At 40.2% G+C, this 17010-nt stretch overlaps 1 protein-coding gene across 7 annotated transcripts in view; it reads right to left on the bottom strand.

Annotated features, from left to right (window-relative positions):
• Window positions 1–807: 807 nt before the first annotated feature.
• Window positions 808–17010, bottom strand: part of LOC140331210 (uncharacterized) — a 154324-nt gene continuing 138121 nt past the window's right edge. For all 7 annotated transcript variants that reach the window (XM_072412024.1, XM_072412021.1, XM_072412020.1 and 4 more), the window contains 3 exons: window positions 11558–11646; window positions 11154–11448; window positions 808–1041 (listed from right to left, as the gene is read on the bottom strand). In XM_072412024.1, the coding sequence (XP_072268125.1) occupies window positions 986–1041; window positions 11154–11448; window positions 11558–11646 (440 nt within the window). In that variant the 3' untranslated portion in view covers window positions 808–985. The remainder of the gene's footprint in view (window positions 1042–11153; window positions 11449–11557; window positions 11647–17010) is intronic.

The following is a 17010-nucleotide window of genomic DNA, read 5'->3' as shown; positions in this document are numbered from 1 at the left end:
TTTACACCCTGCAGCTGATAGATGTATGGAGTCCTCTACCCTTCGAACTATCACCCTAGTCAGATCAGTGGGACTTTTAATGTGGTACAACACGGGGTGCTGATACAACACAGCACTTGCCTGAAGAAACATAAGAATAAAGACACACTGTGGAAAACATTGTGCATGCTTTCATAAAACTACTTTCAGCGGATGCCTTTTTTAAAGTTGGTCGTCACCGAATGGCATCTTCTTACTTTATGTAACCACTTTTTTCAATACCATAGAGATAGGGCCCGTCATTTCTGTTATCAATCTAGGCCATCTGGACCAGACGCCATTACCCCAGGATTTTACAAAACATGATCAGTCTATTACACCTTTTATGATTTGTGCATACTCTTCCATACTGGAGACCCATGGGTTCCCCCAACAGAGTTTGGAGGCCCATATTTCCCTTATACCCAAACGAGAAAAAACTCCTACTATATGTTCTAACTACAGATCAGTCTCAATTCCCAATGTAGATATTAAATTGTTTTCCCAAATTTTAGCCAATTGCTTACAGGCGACTTTCCCTCATTAATTCTTTAGGATCAGGTTGGCTTTATTCCTGGTAGGAAGGAGCGTGACAATACTTTGAAAACAATTCTCATTACCCATCATGCCAGAATATCTTGGTCAAGGAAAAATGTATCTATTTCTTAAAGAAACGTCAACTGTTAGGTTAATATTACGATCGTAAGAGAACAGACACCAGTTTATTTAAAGAGTTTACCCAATTTACAAAAAACAGCTATCTCAGAAAAGTAATAACACCAAAACACATTTTCTATCGTATTTTATTACACTATTCTTTATTGTATTTTTTTAAAAGAACCAAAAAGATATTTCAATGCAATAACAAATTACATAAACTGTCAATGGCTTTAGAACAATAGTAGCAATATGAGCATTGAGGGTGAGTGTCCAGTCTAGATACTGTTAAAGCTGAAGACAGAATACGTCAGTCAAGTGCCCCAGTGTTAACCAGCACTTGAGCAAGAATTTCGAGATTTACATCTACAAGGAAAAAAAAAAACATAATTTACAAAAAAGACACGTGTATCCAATTAATGAACATTACAGCTAGGCAAAGTAGTGCTGATAAAAGACAAATGAACACCTTAGCTTATGGTTGTTATGTTCTATGTATAATTAAACCTGTGGTAGGCTCCATAAGGCTTTGTTTTTGAATTTTTTTATATGAAAAGTCAATAAATAAAAAAAAATTACAGTGGCAGCTACGATTTTATTTTGACGTGACCCCTTTATCACCCGACATGGTAATTTAAAAAAGTTTTTTTTCTTACAAAGCATGATGGTTACCTGGCTCTTGGAATTTTTGGTGTTTTTCAACACCCAGATTTGCACAAGTCATGCGATTAAAGTATGAAGATTGCATGCAGCTAAAGTGGGCTTTGCTGCATAAGCTACAAATACTCACAGGGGGTTCAGTCCTGTGCTCTATTTAACTCTGCCTAACATGCTTGTATATCTGTACATAAGGCCATGTAAGCATCATAGACTTGTTTACCAAGTTGTATTTTTATTTAATCTACTTTTTAACCTATCTCTTGCAGTTTTTTAAAGCTCCTTATTGACTGTTGTCTTCATAGTTAATCTTGCCTTTCTTGCCAATACACAGCTGCTGTTAAAGGTATGTAATCTTCAAATTCTATACCAATGCTGTTTTACACTGTATTTATTGTTTTTTGTCAGATTTGTTAAGCCAGGGGAGCAGCTGTTCTCAGCTGCCCTCTTGCGTGATTGGCTGAATGTATCAACATAAATCATGTATCAGCATGAACTCAATCGTTGTATACATACATTCAACCAATTGCACAAAAGAGCAAATGAGGACAGCTGTTTGGCTGAATGAATCCTGGACAAAAACTCAGTTCTTGTCACAGTTGCAAAGAAGAACTGGTACGCAGGATGTGGAGCACACAGCAGAGGAATCACAGGAGTCGTTAAAATAGACTACACACAGCTAAATATTTATTTGTGTTATAGTTTTTTTTTCCCCATTTGTGTTGTGTTTCTTTCTAGGGTTTTGCCTAACCCTTAATAGAAATGGGTAGGAGGTACTTACTCATGTAATTATTTCCCAAGGTGATATGTGGGGCGCCACCTAATAAAGGGAGCTTCCAAATTTCAATTAGGCTTATCTCCCCCAACAATTTTGTCAAAAGAGAAATGGACTCACAAAATGAAAATCTAAACCTACTACTGTAATATTTTAATTATTTGGTTGGCTTTGTTTTTCTTAACATACAAGGATAACAGACCATCACAATGGTGAACTTTGGAACTTTAGGTGAACCCTGATCCAAGGGCATGCCTTCTAGGGGGCAGTAGTTTAGAAATGGCAGGGGCTCCAAAAATACCAGTGAAAAAACTATGCAAAATAAATGCCTCATTGGGAGAAAAACAAACCAAATCAAAGTGTAATATGAGCTCTATCATCAGATGCAAAGTCTCTTTTCTCAGTACCATTAAGCATCTGCCGGACAAAGAAAAAAACCCAAAAAAACACAAGAACACAAATGTCAGACAAAACCATGTAGATATGTAACTGCAAATAACTGTAGGCAATTCCCACGTGGGAACAAACAAAGGAGAAAGTAGAGAATAACTGATAACTCTAAGCAGAGCACCCTGCATAGTGACATAGTGAAGAGCATTATCAAACACTCATACTTTACAACCCATTCAGGAAAATAATAACAAGATAAAGATCATTCCATATCAAGATTGTAAGACCTAAAGATGAAAATGTGGAAGGATAAAAAAGGTAAGAGGCAAAAGGCAGATTTTTTATCCACCTTAGACAACAGAGCCCCCTTCCTCAACAGCCTAAAGCTACATACACATGTCCAATGGTTCTCGCCCGATAATCGGCTCAGTGCCGATATCAGACGAGAATCTGTGTATGTGTACAGCGCCTGTCGTCCATCATTTGAACGACCGTCCTGGCAGATCCACAGACGATGGACGACGAACGATCCTAATGCAAGGGAAGGGGGAGAGTGAGCAGCGGGGTGCCGCTCCATCATTCTCCCCCCGCTCCATAGAGCAGAACGGTGCTGTATGTACAGCACTTGTTCATGCATCGTGTAGTCCTTTGTCATTGGAACGGATTGTGAAAGATCCTTTCCAACGACAATAATTGCACGTGTATATGCAGCTTAAATTTTTTCAAAACACGGTCAAAAGTGGCACATGAGACCAAATCAGGGGATATGGTAGCATTGAGAGAGGACCCTTTTGGGAAAGAGATGGTGAATCAATTGATATTCATTTGGTTCTTTTTTTTAAGCACAAGGTCCAGAGACAAAAATAAAACCATCAATTAACATGTGCCTGCCTGGGTAGAGCAATAGCCAAAGTAGGAGTTCAACCAGTTCCACTGGAGTGTGGAACTTTAAGAAAAAGATCTTTGTTTTATTATCTTCCTAAAGCATATACTGATAGTTATCTGTCCAAACTACTGCTGCTTTCATTCTTTTACACACAAGTTGAGAGATACAGGTGGGCTTAAGCGATACATAAATTGGGAAGAAGAAGTAAAAGAAAAAATCTCACCATCTGCAAAACCAGTAGGTGCAGAAGTGTGAACGATGTGGTGGTCAACAGCTAAAGGGGAAGTCTGCTCAACAGCCAAGGATGTCAAAGAAGTTGAAGGACCTGTGATTGCAGAAGGCTGGTGTAGCACAACTCGGGAAGCAAGGCAAAACTCCTGTAAAACCAAAATGGTTCCTTGCTGAACACTCGGGGGTCTATGAGCAGAGGACTGCTTGAACAAATCCATTGAATGAATAGGAAGGATCTGGGAGGATTTAGGGACACCTTGCAATCCGCTCAAAGAGAATCTAGTAAAAGGATGGAGGGAGGAGGCAAAATCATGAACGGCAATAGGGGGAATCCAATCTGCAGAGGAAGAAATTACCAGGTACTTCTCTCCTTCGCCTAAGTTTTTAAAATGTGGCTTACAAAGTAGAGGTAAGATTATTCCGCTGGTGGGACCACTGAGGTGATGTGAGCCAAAGAGTTTTTTTTTCATCACCTGGAAATGACCTTGTTGCAACCCAAGCAGACGGAAAGTGATGTGTGAGAAGGTCGCAAAACTGTCTGCATTATGGAGAGCTGAATCTGGAAGTTGGCCTGAGTGGGCTCCATCGGAGGAGACGGGTGAGTATTAGAACCCAGCAGGAAGCAGAAGAGGTAAGCAGCATGCCAAGCAGGAGAAAACATGATGAACACGAGGACAACTGAGGTTCAAACTGGCTTGCTGCTAAATATATTAGGGGTGGGGGCCGGGAAGAAAATACAGCCAAATGTAGGCTCCTAGGCTGGCATAATCACATATCAGGAGCTATGTATTCCACTACAATCCCTTACCACTCTCTCATCTCATAATTCACAACCCTTTCTTGTCTCAGCTGATTTAGTATTACCATGTCTACCTTTATATTAGTTAGTCACCCTCATCAATATGATTTCAATGTTCCCCTCAATCCAAATATTGACTTCCTAACATATACCTTTTCTCTACCCTACAGAAATTCCATATTATACCTGGTGTACAATATACCTTTCCATCAAAGACTTCACTTGAAGTTACAAACTTAAAAAAAGCTATGCAAAATAGCCTCAATTATTCAAAAATTTCACTTAGGAATGCACAAAAATATTATCTTTCTTTTTATGATCCTGTATTATAATACATGTTGACCTAAAGTTTTCTGCCAAAATTGTATCCAATCAATTCACTTCACTTCTATCTTTTAATAGACTTGGACCAGGTAAAGGTTATTTTTGGAGATTATAAGAAAACAAAGAATGCCCTCAATCTCCACCTTTGGGCTACCAAACACTACAGAGAATGTTTCCTTCTTTGTACTGGTGCAGAGAAAGTGTTTGGCCTAGGGTTATATGGAAGCTGTTATTGTTCACCTGTTCCACTGATTCAGAGATGGCTATCTCTCAATTTTGCCAGCTTTGTACGGGTGTGTGGCTTCTTGCTGACTTTGACTTTCTCTTTCCTGTGCTCTGGACTACCCTACTTTCAGTCCTACCGCAGAAGCCATCCTTTGTGCACTTATCATGGATGCATCCAAGTGTTGGGACGGCACAACTTCCCTTCTGAGGCAGAATGGGGGCTTGCTGTAGGTGAAGCATGCGGTGGTGCTTGGGGGATTGGTGTTTGACCTATACCTACACATGACCATGACATGACATTATTAAGCATCTTGGGAAAACATGGAAAATTCATTGGAACATGTCTTAGGCCATCACCATTGTGATAGAACATCGATCCTACAGTCACCTCCAGAGTCTACCATTGAGTTGGACCAAATACACCATATCAGGGACCCTCTTAGGATTTGTCCAGGCCGAGGGATGTATTATTACTAATAAAGCGAACTAGACAATTTTGAGGGAAGAGAGAAAGGGACTTTTAAGGCAAAATCCACAACAATAAAAACAACTTTAATATTTCTTTAAAAACATGTTAATTATACAAAAAAATCATTAAATTCAAAAATCATTACAAAAATACAGAATGATAGAATGTTTTCCTGTTTTGCATATAACATATTCATAGTTTTCCTCACCGCATTTCATGGAAAAATCCACTAAATTACTAAAAAAACGGTTAATAAAGCCATTAAAGAATTCATTATGAAAGCGAAAAGCGCCAAAAGGAACTATCCTAAAGATGGGAAGACAGCAGTGTTTCATCCCGCAGCTGGCCACCTTTAACCTACCTCCAGTGTCCATCCTGGAATGGCCAACTGAACCTCCCCTTCTCAGCACTTTGGAAGATCCTTAGTGGCGCAGCAAGGGAGGAAAGTCCCAAGGCATTGCCCGCTGCCAAACTAAGAAGACCCAGCCTGAACTCGCCAAAATCTTCTACTTTGGGATCCATAGTGAGACTTTAAGGAATAAGTAAATTCTGACAGGTCCTAGCCATTGGAAAGTCGTGGTAACTATACCTGTGCTTTCTTCTACGGGTTAAAAACAAATTTTTTTTTTTTTTAAGTTGTTTGTCTTGTCAATTGGTTTCATGCTGGTGTTTCTATAACTTTAACCTTGATTCAATTATTATGTCCAGATATTATGCTGCTTTAGATGTATACAACCAATATATGGTCTGGTGCGGTTAAGTTTATGTTTGTACTTACTTTCACTATTCAACATAGATGTGGGGTTGGGCGGGAGTCTTCGCCCATGCCGTAGCAGGTTTTTTTCTTCCCCTACCTGGGGTTCCCAGTAAAACCTGAGTACTGTCATTATTTGGTGCCCTAAACCCCCCCCCCATAGTTAGGTCCACCAGCCCTTGGTACCCCTCTCAGGGGATATCCACCCCCTTTACACTTTAGTGTCCCCCATCTCATCCCATCATATCCCTGCTCCACCACCCCCAACTCCCCCTTTTCCTTCCAAGACCATACACTTGCCCGTGTAACTACCCTTTTCCTCACCCCTTGTTTAGCGACAACTCGCTTTTGCGGGGAACAATAGTTAATATGGTTGTTTCTTTGGGTTCTCATGGAACAAGTCAGGCTGGTAAATTTTAATGTTAAAGGCTTGAACACGCCTGCAAATTGATTGACACTATTGTATGAGCTGTGCAGGCTAAGGGTCCGTGTGGCACTGATTCAAGAAACCTCCTTAAAAAGCTCTAAGATTCATAATTTGTCTAACCGTAAATTTCTGGTGAGATACCACTGCAGCTCCCAGACTCCCGCTCAAGTGGGGTGTCAGTGCTCATCTCTAACAAGGTATCTTGGCATTCTATTGACTCATATCAGGACATGGAGGGCAGAGTACTGTTTGTGAAGGGAATATTGGCTTGTGACATTGGTACAGGTATAGGCTTCCCAATTGAATCAAAGGGGCTTTCTACAGGTCTAGAGAAACTGGGAGGATTCGCTGAGGGACAACTTGTGTGTGGGTGAGACTTTATTTTGCACCAGATTCTGTTCTGGATACATCCAGTGGCAGCATCAAACTCCCGAGCTAAGAGCTAAGAGCTTTTGAAATGCTGTATGCAACACCAACTGTTTGATGTTTGGCGAATCACGTATTCCTCAGGGAGGGATTATACTTTTTTCTGTCATCCACACTGTATGTATTCCAGGATAGACCACTCCTGGCTTAGACATACAGACCTAGCACAGGTCCGGCAATAATCCATAGGTAACATCGCATTTTCTGATCATGACTCGGTTCTGTTGACGTTGGCCCTACCCTATGCCTCCCCTAAGTCCAGGCAATGGAAGCTGAATGAGTCTCTCCTCTCAGATCTGGTAGTTGTATCGAATCTCACCTCCAAGTTGCAACATTACTTTAAAACAAATAACACACCCAATTGTTTCCCCACAGAATTGTGGGAATGAGAGGCCGGCTCATTCAGCATGGTTCCAGGCTTAAAAAGACTAGACAAGCAGAAATATCCTTCACCCTGAAGCACCTGCAGGAATTGGAGATGTTACATAAACGATCCTTTGATAAAAAAGATAGGGGCAGAATTGACATTGTTAAGACAGAAATTAGCATCCTAAGTATGGTGACAAGTATGGTAAACTCCTGAAAAGAGCATTGAGAAGGCTGCAAGCACACACACAGGTCCCCTTTACTTCCTCCGCCAAAGGGGCTAAGGTATATTTGGTGAAAGATATTGCTGCCAAATTTAGAGACTACTATGCCTCTATATATAATGTCAACCAGAACTCTAAATTTGGGAAGATAAAGAGGTGCTTGAATAAAAGAGAGAACTTGAATCTCCCTAACTTATCTGAATCGGACAGGACTAGGTTAGAAACCCCCTATCATGGTTGAAAAGTTCCAGGCAGCAAATATACAGACCAAAATGGGGAAGGCCCCAGGCCCGGAAGGCCTTTCACTTTCCTACTAAAAGACATTTGCTGAGACCCTGGCACCCCATTTTATACCCGCTTTCAATTCTTTGACCTCAGACGGGGAGTTACCCGGGGACTCGCTCAGAGCTCTTATTACAGGTATCCCTAGGACGGATGAAGATCCTTCCATGTGTAGCAGCTACAGACCCATCTCCCTCCTAAAACAGAATCTAAAACTGTTCACTAAGATCTTAGCTAATAGGATACAAAGGTACATACATAAGCTCATTTACTTCGACCAAATGATCTTCATGCCATCCAGGGAAGCAAGAGACAACACCTCTCGGACCAACATTTACATATATTCCACTATCTCAATGGACAGGGTCGTCCATGCTGCTCTCCACATATGCACAAAAAGCCTTTGATATGGTGGACTAGGATATCATGCTGACTACCATGGAGCTAGGAGACCAATATGATGAAATGGATACCGGCAACATACTCAAACCCTTTCACATCTGTGCGAGTGAATGGAGAGGTTTCTGAACCTTTTCATATTTCCAGTGGGACCAGACAGGGCTGTCCCTTGTCTCCCCTCATATTTATCTTGACTCTGGAACCACTGTTCATTGCAGTGCGCTCACACCCAGACATATCACTGGAGGATGATGAACAGAAAATGGCAGCTTATGCAGATGATCACCAATCCCCATGGTCTCCCTCCCAAACTTATTTCAGACAATTAAAGAATATGGCTCCCTCTCAAATTTTAAAATCAACTTTTCCGAATCAGCAGCCCTCAATGTCTCCCAATCCCAACCACTGTGCCCCCAACTTACCGCCTCCTTTTCCTTTGAATAGGAAAAAAAAACACAATCAAATATTTGGGGATTCACCTTCCTGCTGACCTTTTACAGCTCTTTGCACTAAATTTCTCCCCAATCATAGCTACTATTACAAAAGATCTGAAGGGGTGGTCCTCACAACCTTTCTTTTGGTTTGGCTGCATTCTCCCAAGAATTTTGTATTTATTACAGGCATTACCGATTTACACACTCTCTTCTTACTTTAAAACCTTGCACTTGAGGGTGTTCCGGTTTATTTGTTGCCAACATATTACGCAGTGCTTTAGTTTACACAAAGTAGGGACCAGCCTCCTTTGACATGCATCACTTTCTAGGTCTATAAACCCACTTGTCTCCTAGACTGGATTTTATGTCAACAGAACAAACTTGGGACACTAATTTTTCCTCATCCCCTCAACACACCAGTTTAACCTCCTGGGCGTTACACTGATGTCTAGATTTCTGTACCAAAAGCGTTACACTGTTTTTCATGAAATTTTTTTTTTTACATTTTAGACCTGACATTTAACCACCTGGTGAGAAAAACTCGGGGTTAACCATAATTGCAAAAGTTTTTAGCCCGAGCATGCTCGGGCTTAACGGCAAGGTGGTTAAATGCTTACAAAAATCAGGAAACATGTTAAGAATCTTCTTTAAAAATTGCCAGAAGCATTACTTGTTAACACCTTAAGTTAAGTTCAATATGGGACATCTATGAAGACCAACTTTTTTTCTTGAGCCCCAAAAAGTGTTCGGATAGACTTCAGATTTACATCGTATGTCACTGGAAACAATCTTTTGTGATTGTTTTTCAGCTGTACTTGTAGCACCATCCTGTTTCATATATAGGTATGGACAGTGGCACTTCACTGTTCTCTATTCCATAGGAAAGTATAGCAATTATCCCTGATCATTAATGAACAATGTTAAAAACCGCTATAAACTATATTTTAGCACAAGATGAGCATGACCATTCATCTTGGGCAACAATCATCTGGTGTGTGTGCATAGCTTCAGGTCAAAGACTTAAAACTTTTTTCAATCCAACTATATACCTATAAAGACACAATTACTTTTTGGTTATGATGCAACAAGCTTTGCAAACCTGGATTGGGGGATTTTCTGCCATTCTTCTTTGCAAATCCTGTCAAGCTCAGACAGGCTGGTTGGGGACCGTAAGTGACTTACATTTTCAGGTATCTCTCCAGAAATGTTTTAATGGGGTTTAAGTAAGTGCTCTGGCTGGGCCCACTCTAGGACATTCACAGTTGTCCTGTGTTGTCTTTGCTGTGTGCTTTGGGACATTGTCATGTGAACATTGTCTTCAGCTCATTCTGAGGTCCTAAGCACTGTGGAACAGGTTTAACTTTGCCCCATTCAGCTTCCCTCAACCAGTCTCTGCTGCTGAACAACACTCCCACAGCATGATGCTGCCACCATCATGCTTCACTGCTGAGATGGTATTGGGCAGATGGTAAGCATTGCCTGGTTTCCTCAAGACATAACGTTTAAAGTTTAAAGTCCAACAGTTAAATCTTGGTTTCATCAGACAAGAGCATCTTGTTCCTCACAGTCTGGGAGACCTTCAGGTGCTTTTATGCAAATGCCAAGTGGGCTTTCATGTGTTTTGCACGGAGAAGAGGCTTTTTTTGTGTGGCCTTCCGCAAGTCTGTGCTTTTTAACAACCATGTCTCTAAGCTTTACAAGCAATTCCTTTGACTACATGGCTTTATTTTTGCTATGATATGAATCATCAGCTGTAAGGCATTTTTGATAGAGAGGTGAGTGCCTTTCCAAATCATGTTCATTCATTTTACCACAGGTGGACTCCAATCAAGGTACAAAAAAATTTCAACAGTGATCAAAAGAGAGATGGGAGGCACCTGAGCTAAATTTCAAGTATTGGTGCAAGGAAAAAAAAAAATCAGTAATGCAAATAGGTCATTCTATTAAAATATTCATGAATTTAAATGCAGGTTGGATAAATATCTGAATATTAATATATCAATACTGTAATATGCTACATTTACATGTGCTGACATGTGATACATCCACAAGAAAACCTCTCCCTCACACATATTAAAATTTTTTGTTATCAACAAATTGGATCTTTTATTTAAAATAAACTATGTGGTAGCTTGTAGGGAAGAGAGGGAACAAGGAGAGCGCCAGATGTGGCAGCTCCATGGGCCGAATATGGCCCGCAACCTGTGGGTTGGGCAGCCTTGGATCAGGAAATATTGTTATTTTTAAGCAAATTAAATAATGCTTTATATTTTTTTGCCTTCCTCTTAATCAACTGTGGGTTTAGGTTTCTGGAAATGCAGGCTTATTGTATCTGTCAGCTGTACTCCCGTCTTTTCAACCTAACTATATAACATAGTGGAGAGTATCTACTTGAAAAAAACGTACTTACCCTGAAGGGCAGGATAAAATGGAGATAGAGTCTTCAAAATATTAGTGACAGTGTTTGCATCTTTTCCTTTAAGGAGCTGTAGAATATCTGGGCTCAGGGTTTTGGATGTTTTCCTTTGCGGTTGGCTAGTGGATGGTGTTTCCTGTAAGTTAGTGCTGTGCATAGATGAGGCATCCAAATCAGATTCATTGTTTTCCATACCTAAATATACTACAGGAAGTTTGGATTCAGATATGGCCTTGGCGACTTTACCATTACTTATGTTATTTTGATACACACAGGAACTGTGCTCCACCTGAAAAAGTTCATAAAAACAAGTTTGTGTAAGAAAAAAAAATTTGATCATTTACACTACTGTAAAAAGGACTTGTAATAGAACAGGATTGTAAAGAAAAGTTTTCCACCTGTACAGGTTGAGGAGTAATGGACTGTGAAGACATAAAAGGAATATCAGCAGGGTCTTCAGAGTTTTGCAGTTTTCTGTTTTGCAAACCTTTAATAATAAAAATATATATATATGATTACTATTTACAAGAACATGATGTTAGATAAATTAACAATTTAGGAAAATAACACAAATCAATGTAAATCGATGTAAAGATGACGGTTCTTTTATAAACTTTGCAGATGTGGAAAAGTAATATACTAAAATGTGTGAATAAGAAAAAACAAAAAAAAATTTTATAAAAAAAAAAAAAGCCAAGCACGTCTTTATAATAAACCGACACCTTTCACAAGCAAACTAATACAGGCTCATACATTATTTTTGACATACAATAGTGTATTATATCTTGGCAATCCGATCACATAGACTGTTACCTCTTCCTATTTATTTCACCCTATTGTATAAACCCTCACCCCTATTAAGATTTTTGTTGGAAAGTTTTGTCATTAATAAAGTATCAGGGAAAGGAATGTTCTCTGTTCAAAACATATGGACAAAGTGGCTTGTTGAAGTCTTAAAAGCAAACCCTGAGTTACCAATAGTGGGCCTGATTTAATAAAGCTCTCAAAGGCTGTAAGAAGCTGGGTGAGCCAGCAAACCTGGAACAGATCTGGTCCAGGATTGAAAACATTTGCCAACATATAGCAAATGACTGTTAAGCAATCCATTCCAGGTTTGCTGGATTACCTAACTTCACTGATAAAAGTGTATCCTCTCCAGCCCTGGAGAGCTTTATTAAATCAGGGCCATTGTGTCCAATCTGGACAACGTATTATGCATTGATGAGGAGTATGTATATTCTCAATCAAACGGATGAAGATATCTCGAGGCATCTATTAGGCTTGTGGTAGATGGACATTATTTGATAGCAAGGTCAATTGAATATTTAGGGCAAAATGAAGATAATTCAGATTTTACAGCATTTAAGTCTCCAACTATAATGAGTAAGGAGGAGGAGTTGTGGGCACTAAGTAAATGTGTCATCAAATTATGGTACAACAATTGATTACACTGGTAAACAAACATTTTCTTGCCAAACAGATCAAAGTCATTTTATGGTATGTTTGATGCACAGATTCCAAATATGGTATTGATTTTGCTAGATTAGCTCGAGTTTTTGAAATAATGACCTCAATAATAACCTCATAGAAAACTAATGAAACATAAATATTAGGCAAAATTAAAGTAGATATGCCTACGTATTCAAAATAAATTTTTTAAAATACTAGATGTCAGTATATTAATACTTTTGTGCTTTATGGATACCCAAGAAGTTCTTGACAAACATGACATAGCTGGGCCAGGCAGAAGCATCAGTATCAGCCATGTAACTTGTGAAATTTAAATCATTTTATCAGTTTCCGAATCTGGGGTCCATCAAAGATTCCCGCTTTTAATTTTTCAGTACTCAATACATGGAAGAATCTACAAATGTATTTGAAGCAATCACTGTCCTTGTTCAGAGCTCTAACAAATTGCTTCATTAATCCTAACTTTATGTGTAATGGAGGTAGAATGATTTTTTCTTTGTCAACCATTGGCTCGTTAATGATGTTCGCAGTACCTTTTTTATGTTTTGCCTTGGAGGCCATGCCACTTTTTTCCAGTGATCCTGCTTTGCTCTACTATCCCACAAGCAGATGAAACATGGGTACTTTTTGTATCCACTTTGCTGTCCAAGTAGGAAGTTCACCATTTTTAAATCAACACATATGAACCATTGGTGTTCATGATAGCAAAGCTTTTGTAAGACCATTTGGATATTTTCATATTCTTCTTTAAGTTTTGTTGAGTGACTAATTGGAATTGATGCATAGCAGTTTCCATTATGCAGTAAAACAGATTTCAAACTTCGAGTGGAACTGTCTATGAAAAGCTCAGTATTCTGGTACTCTCATACAGGATAGTAGTCCAGGGATGTTACAACAGTATACAAAGTCTCCATCTTCACTGAAATATGGTAGGAGTGTCATGTAAACCATTATTTTAACTTCCAATCTCAGACAGTTCTTTTCTTTTAGCTTGGATGCTTGTTTTGACACTTAGGTCACTTAATAAATTATTGGGTTCTTCTTGGAAGAACTGCTGGCTACACTTCCTTCATATTCACTTCCACTGCTAACTCCTGGATTACATCCCAAACCCTGTATATCCTCCATGTTGGATACAGGAACATTAGGGAGTGTACTCAACCCTTATATGGGAACATCAGCACCATGCGGCACAGGTCGTCTTGCCGATTCCAATTAAGGGTACTCCCACTTGTTTTTGTTGTAGGGATTGAAACCTTTTACCGTCACAGCACAAAAATAACAATCATGATTATTTTTGGGCTCTCGCCATACCAGGAGGTACACTAAATTTCAAACTTTTCAGTTTCCCATTTTACCACTGACTTAGACACTCAACAAAAGATTTGCATACCATATTGGGAGCCCAATACTTATCTTGGTCCCCCAGTTTATTACCAAGATATGCTTGTTTCACAAATTCTCTAATGTTTTTTCTCTGTTTTTGCTGAGAAATTTTACCACAAATGTAGCAAAATACATTAGGGTCATTTAAACAATTTCTTTTTAAAGAACTCATATTTCTGTAAAAAAAGAAAATCTATATATATAAAATTGAATGTATGTAGGGTTCTCCCCAGGCCCTTTTAGCTGGGTGCACCACCCGGCACTTTTCAGCACACACACGGCTGTTTTTGGGTGGTTACTAAAGGTATTTGGTCACAATACAGGGGCTGCCACCACCTACAATTTCTTCCCACCCAGCTTAAAAAAATTTCTGGGTTGAGCACTGGTATGTATGTATGTATGTATTTATGTTCCGCATATGTAACGCATGGAGACATTTCAACCAAATTTGCCAAACATATTGTAAGGAACTTACCTGTCCAGCGAGCCCGCGGTGTCCCTGGGGATCTCAGCCGCAGAGGGAGACGCCGCTGCAGCAGGCACCATGGCCAAGCCTGCTGCCCTGCTCGCAGTGTGTCTTTCTCTGCAGGCGGAGGGATCCGTTCTAGCAGAACTACTGTTCAGCCAGGCGGCATCCCCTGCATCTCTATGGACGTGATTACTGAAAGCCCTGTTCTCCTTTGGAGGTGCAAAGTAGGGCACATCCCAGGGGGGCTGTGGAAAGAGGTGCGCGCGAGTTGCTTTACCCTCCTGTACTACGGTTATCGGACGTATCATCTGTAAATAACCTTCGTCTTGTTGACGATAATAAAACTTGATAAAAGGATTCCTGGAGTTGGCTGTGGTTTGTCTGCCCAGGCGCATTACACATATGACTGAGACTCATGTGAGTGCACTTGTCATCTTTGTACAGTGCTGTGCTATATGTCAGAGCTTTATTTGGATGAAACGCATGGAGACATTTCAACCAAACTTGCTGTTCCACCATCATTAGGAAATGCATCACTGAACTTGCTAGACATATGACTCATGAGACTGAGACACTGAGACTCATGTGAGTGCACCGCTGATCACTAGGAAACGCAAGGAGATATTTCAACCAAACTTGCTATATATATGACTGAGACTCATGTGAGTGCACCAGATATCTTTGTACAGCGCTGTGCTATATGTCAGAGCTAAATTTGGATGTATGTAAGTGTGTATGTCATCACTAGGAAATGCATGGAGACATTTCAAGCAAAATTGCTAGACATGACTGAGACTCATGTGAGTGCAACTCTGATCTTTGTACAGTGCTGTGCTATAAGTCAGAGCTATGTTTGGATGTATGTATGTATGTGTGTATGTTTCACCATCACTCGGAAACACATGGAGACATTTCAAGCAAACTTGCTAGGACATATGACTCAGACTCATATGAGTGCACCACTGATCTTTGTACAGCGGTGTGCTATATGTCAGAGCTATATTTGAATGGATGTATGTATGGATGTTTCACCATCACTCGGAAACGCATGGAGACATTTCAAGCAAATTTGCTAGACAAATGATTGAGACTCATGTGAGTGCACAGCTGATCTTTGTACAGACCATGTCTGGTGCACTCACATGAGTCCCAGTCATATGTTTAGCAAGTTTAGTTGAAATGTCTCCTTGCGTTTCCTAGTGATTAGCGGTGCACTCACATGAGTCTGAGTCATATATCTAGCAAGTTTGGTGATGCGTTTCCTATTGATGGTGGAACATAGCAAGTTTGGTTGAAATGTCTCCATGCGTTTTATCCAAATATAGCTCTGACATATAGCACAGCGCTGTACAAAGATCAGCAGTGCACTCACATGAGTCTCAGTCATATGGCTAGCAAGTTTGGTTGAAATGTCTCTGTGCATTTCCGAGTGATGGTGAAACATACATACATACATACATCCATCCAAATATAGCTCTGAAATATAGCACCGCGTACATACATACATAGATGCAAATATACCTCTGTCATTTACCACAGCGCTGTACAAAGATAAGCGGTGCACTCACATGAGTCTCAGTCATATGTCTAGCAAGTTTGCTTGAAATGTCTCCATGCGTTTCTGAGTGATGGTGAAACATACATACATCCAAATATAGCTCTGTAAAAAGATCAATGGTGCACTCACATGAGTCTGTCATATGTCTAGCAAGTTTGCTTAGAATGTCTCCATGCGTTTCCAAATGATGGTGAAACATACATACATCCAAATATAGCTCTGACATATAACACAGCGCTGTACAAAGATCAGCTGTGCACTCACATGAGTCTCAGTTATATGTCTACCAAACTTGCTAGACATATGACGGAGACTCATGTGAGTGCACCGCTGATCTTTGTACAGCGCTGTGGTAAATGACAGAGGTATATTTGCATCTATGTATGTATGTACGTGTGGAGGTACTGCTCGGCACAGTGTGCCTTTTGCTTATACTTTTACATACTTTTTTTTAGACTATAATATAAGATTACAAAAAATAAATACCCGGGCAACGCCGGGTAATCAGCTAGTGCAGGGGTCTGCAACCTGCAGCTCTTCAGCCTCCTTGTTGTGGCTCCCTTTGGCTGCCGCGGGGAGATCTCTGATGGGGGATCCCCTTCCTCCCAAGACACTGCGGAGGAGGGGGATTCCCTATCCGGTGTTCTAATGAAAAAAAAATCTACCAGTGAAATAAATCTACCACGGGGCGTGTACAAATGGGTGTGTACAATGACATCCCCCTCCTTTGAACCTTAATTCCTCTGGAATGGGGAGATGTACAAAACCAAAAATGTAGGTGCAAGTGGGGGACACCTGTGACTAACACCCCCTAAAATGTAATTGTTAGGCTATCATCAGAACATAAAGAACTCTGCCCATCAAAAAAATCTACCGCTACACATTGCTGGAGGTACCTGAACCCCAATTTCTCTGGAACAGGAAGGGGGTACAGGTGAACAAAATTAGAGGTGCAAGTGGGGGACACC

This window comes from Pyxicephalus adspersus, chromosome 5, assembly GCF_032062135.1.
Source record: "Pyxicephalus adspersus chromosome 5, UCB_Pads_2.0, whole genome shotgun sequence".
Taxonomy (NCBI): domain Eukaryota; kingdom Metazoa; phylum Chordata; class Amphibia; order Anura; family Pyxicephalidae; genus Pyxicephalus; species Pyxicephalus adspersus.
The sequence above is the reverse complement of the archived record's forward strand: the minus strand, read 5'-3'. Positions and strand labels throughout refer to the sequence as shown.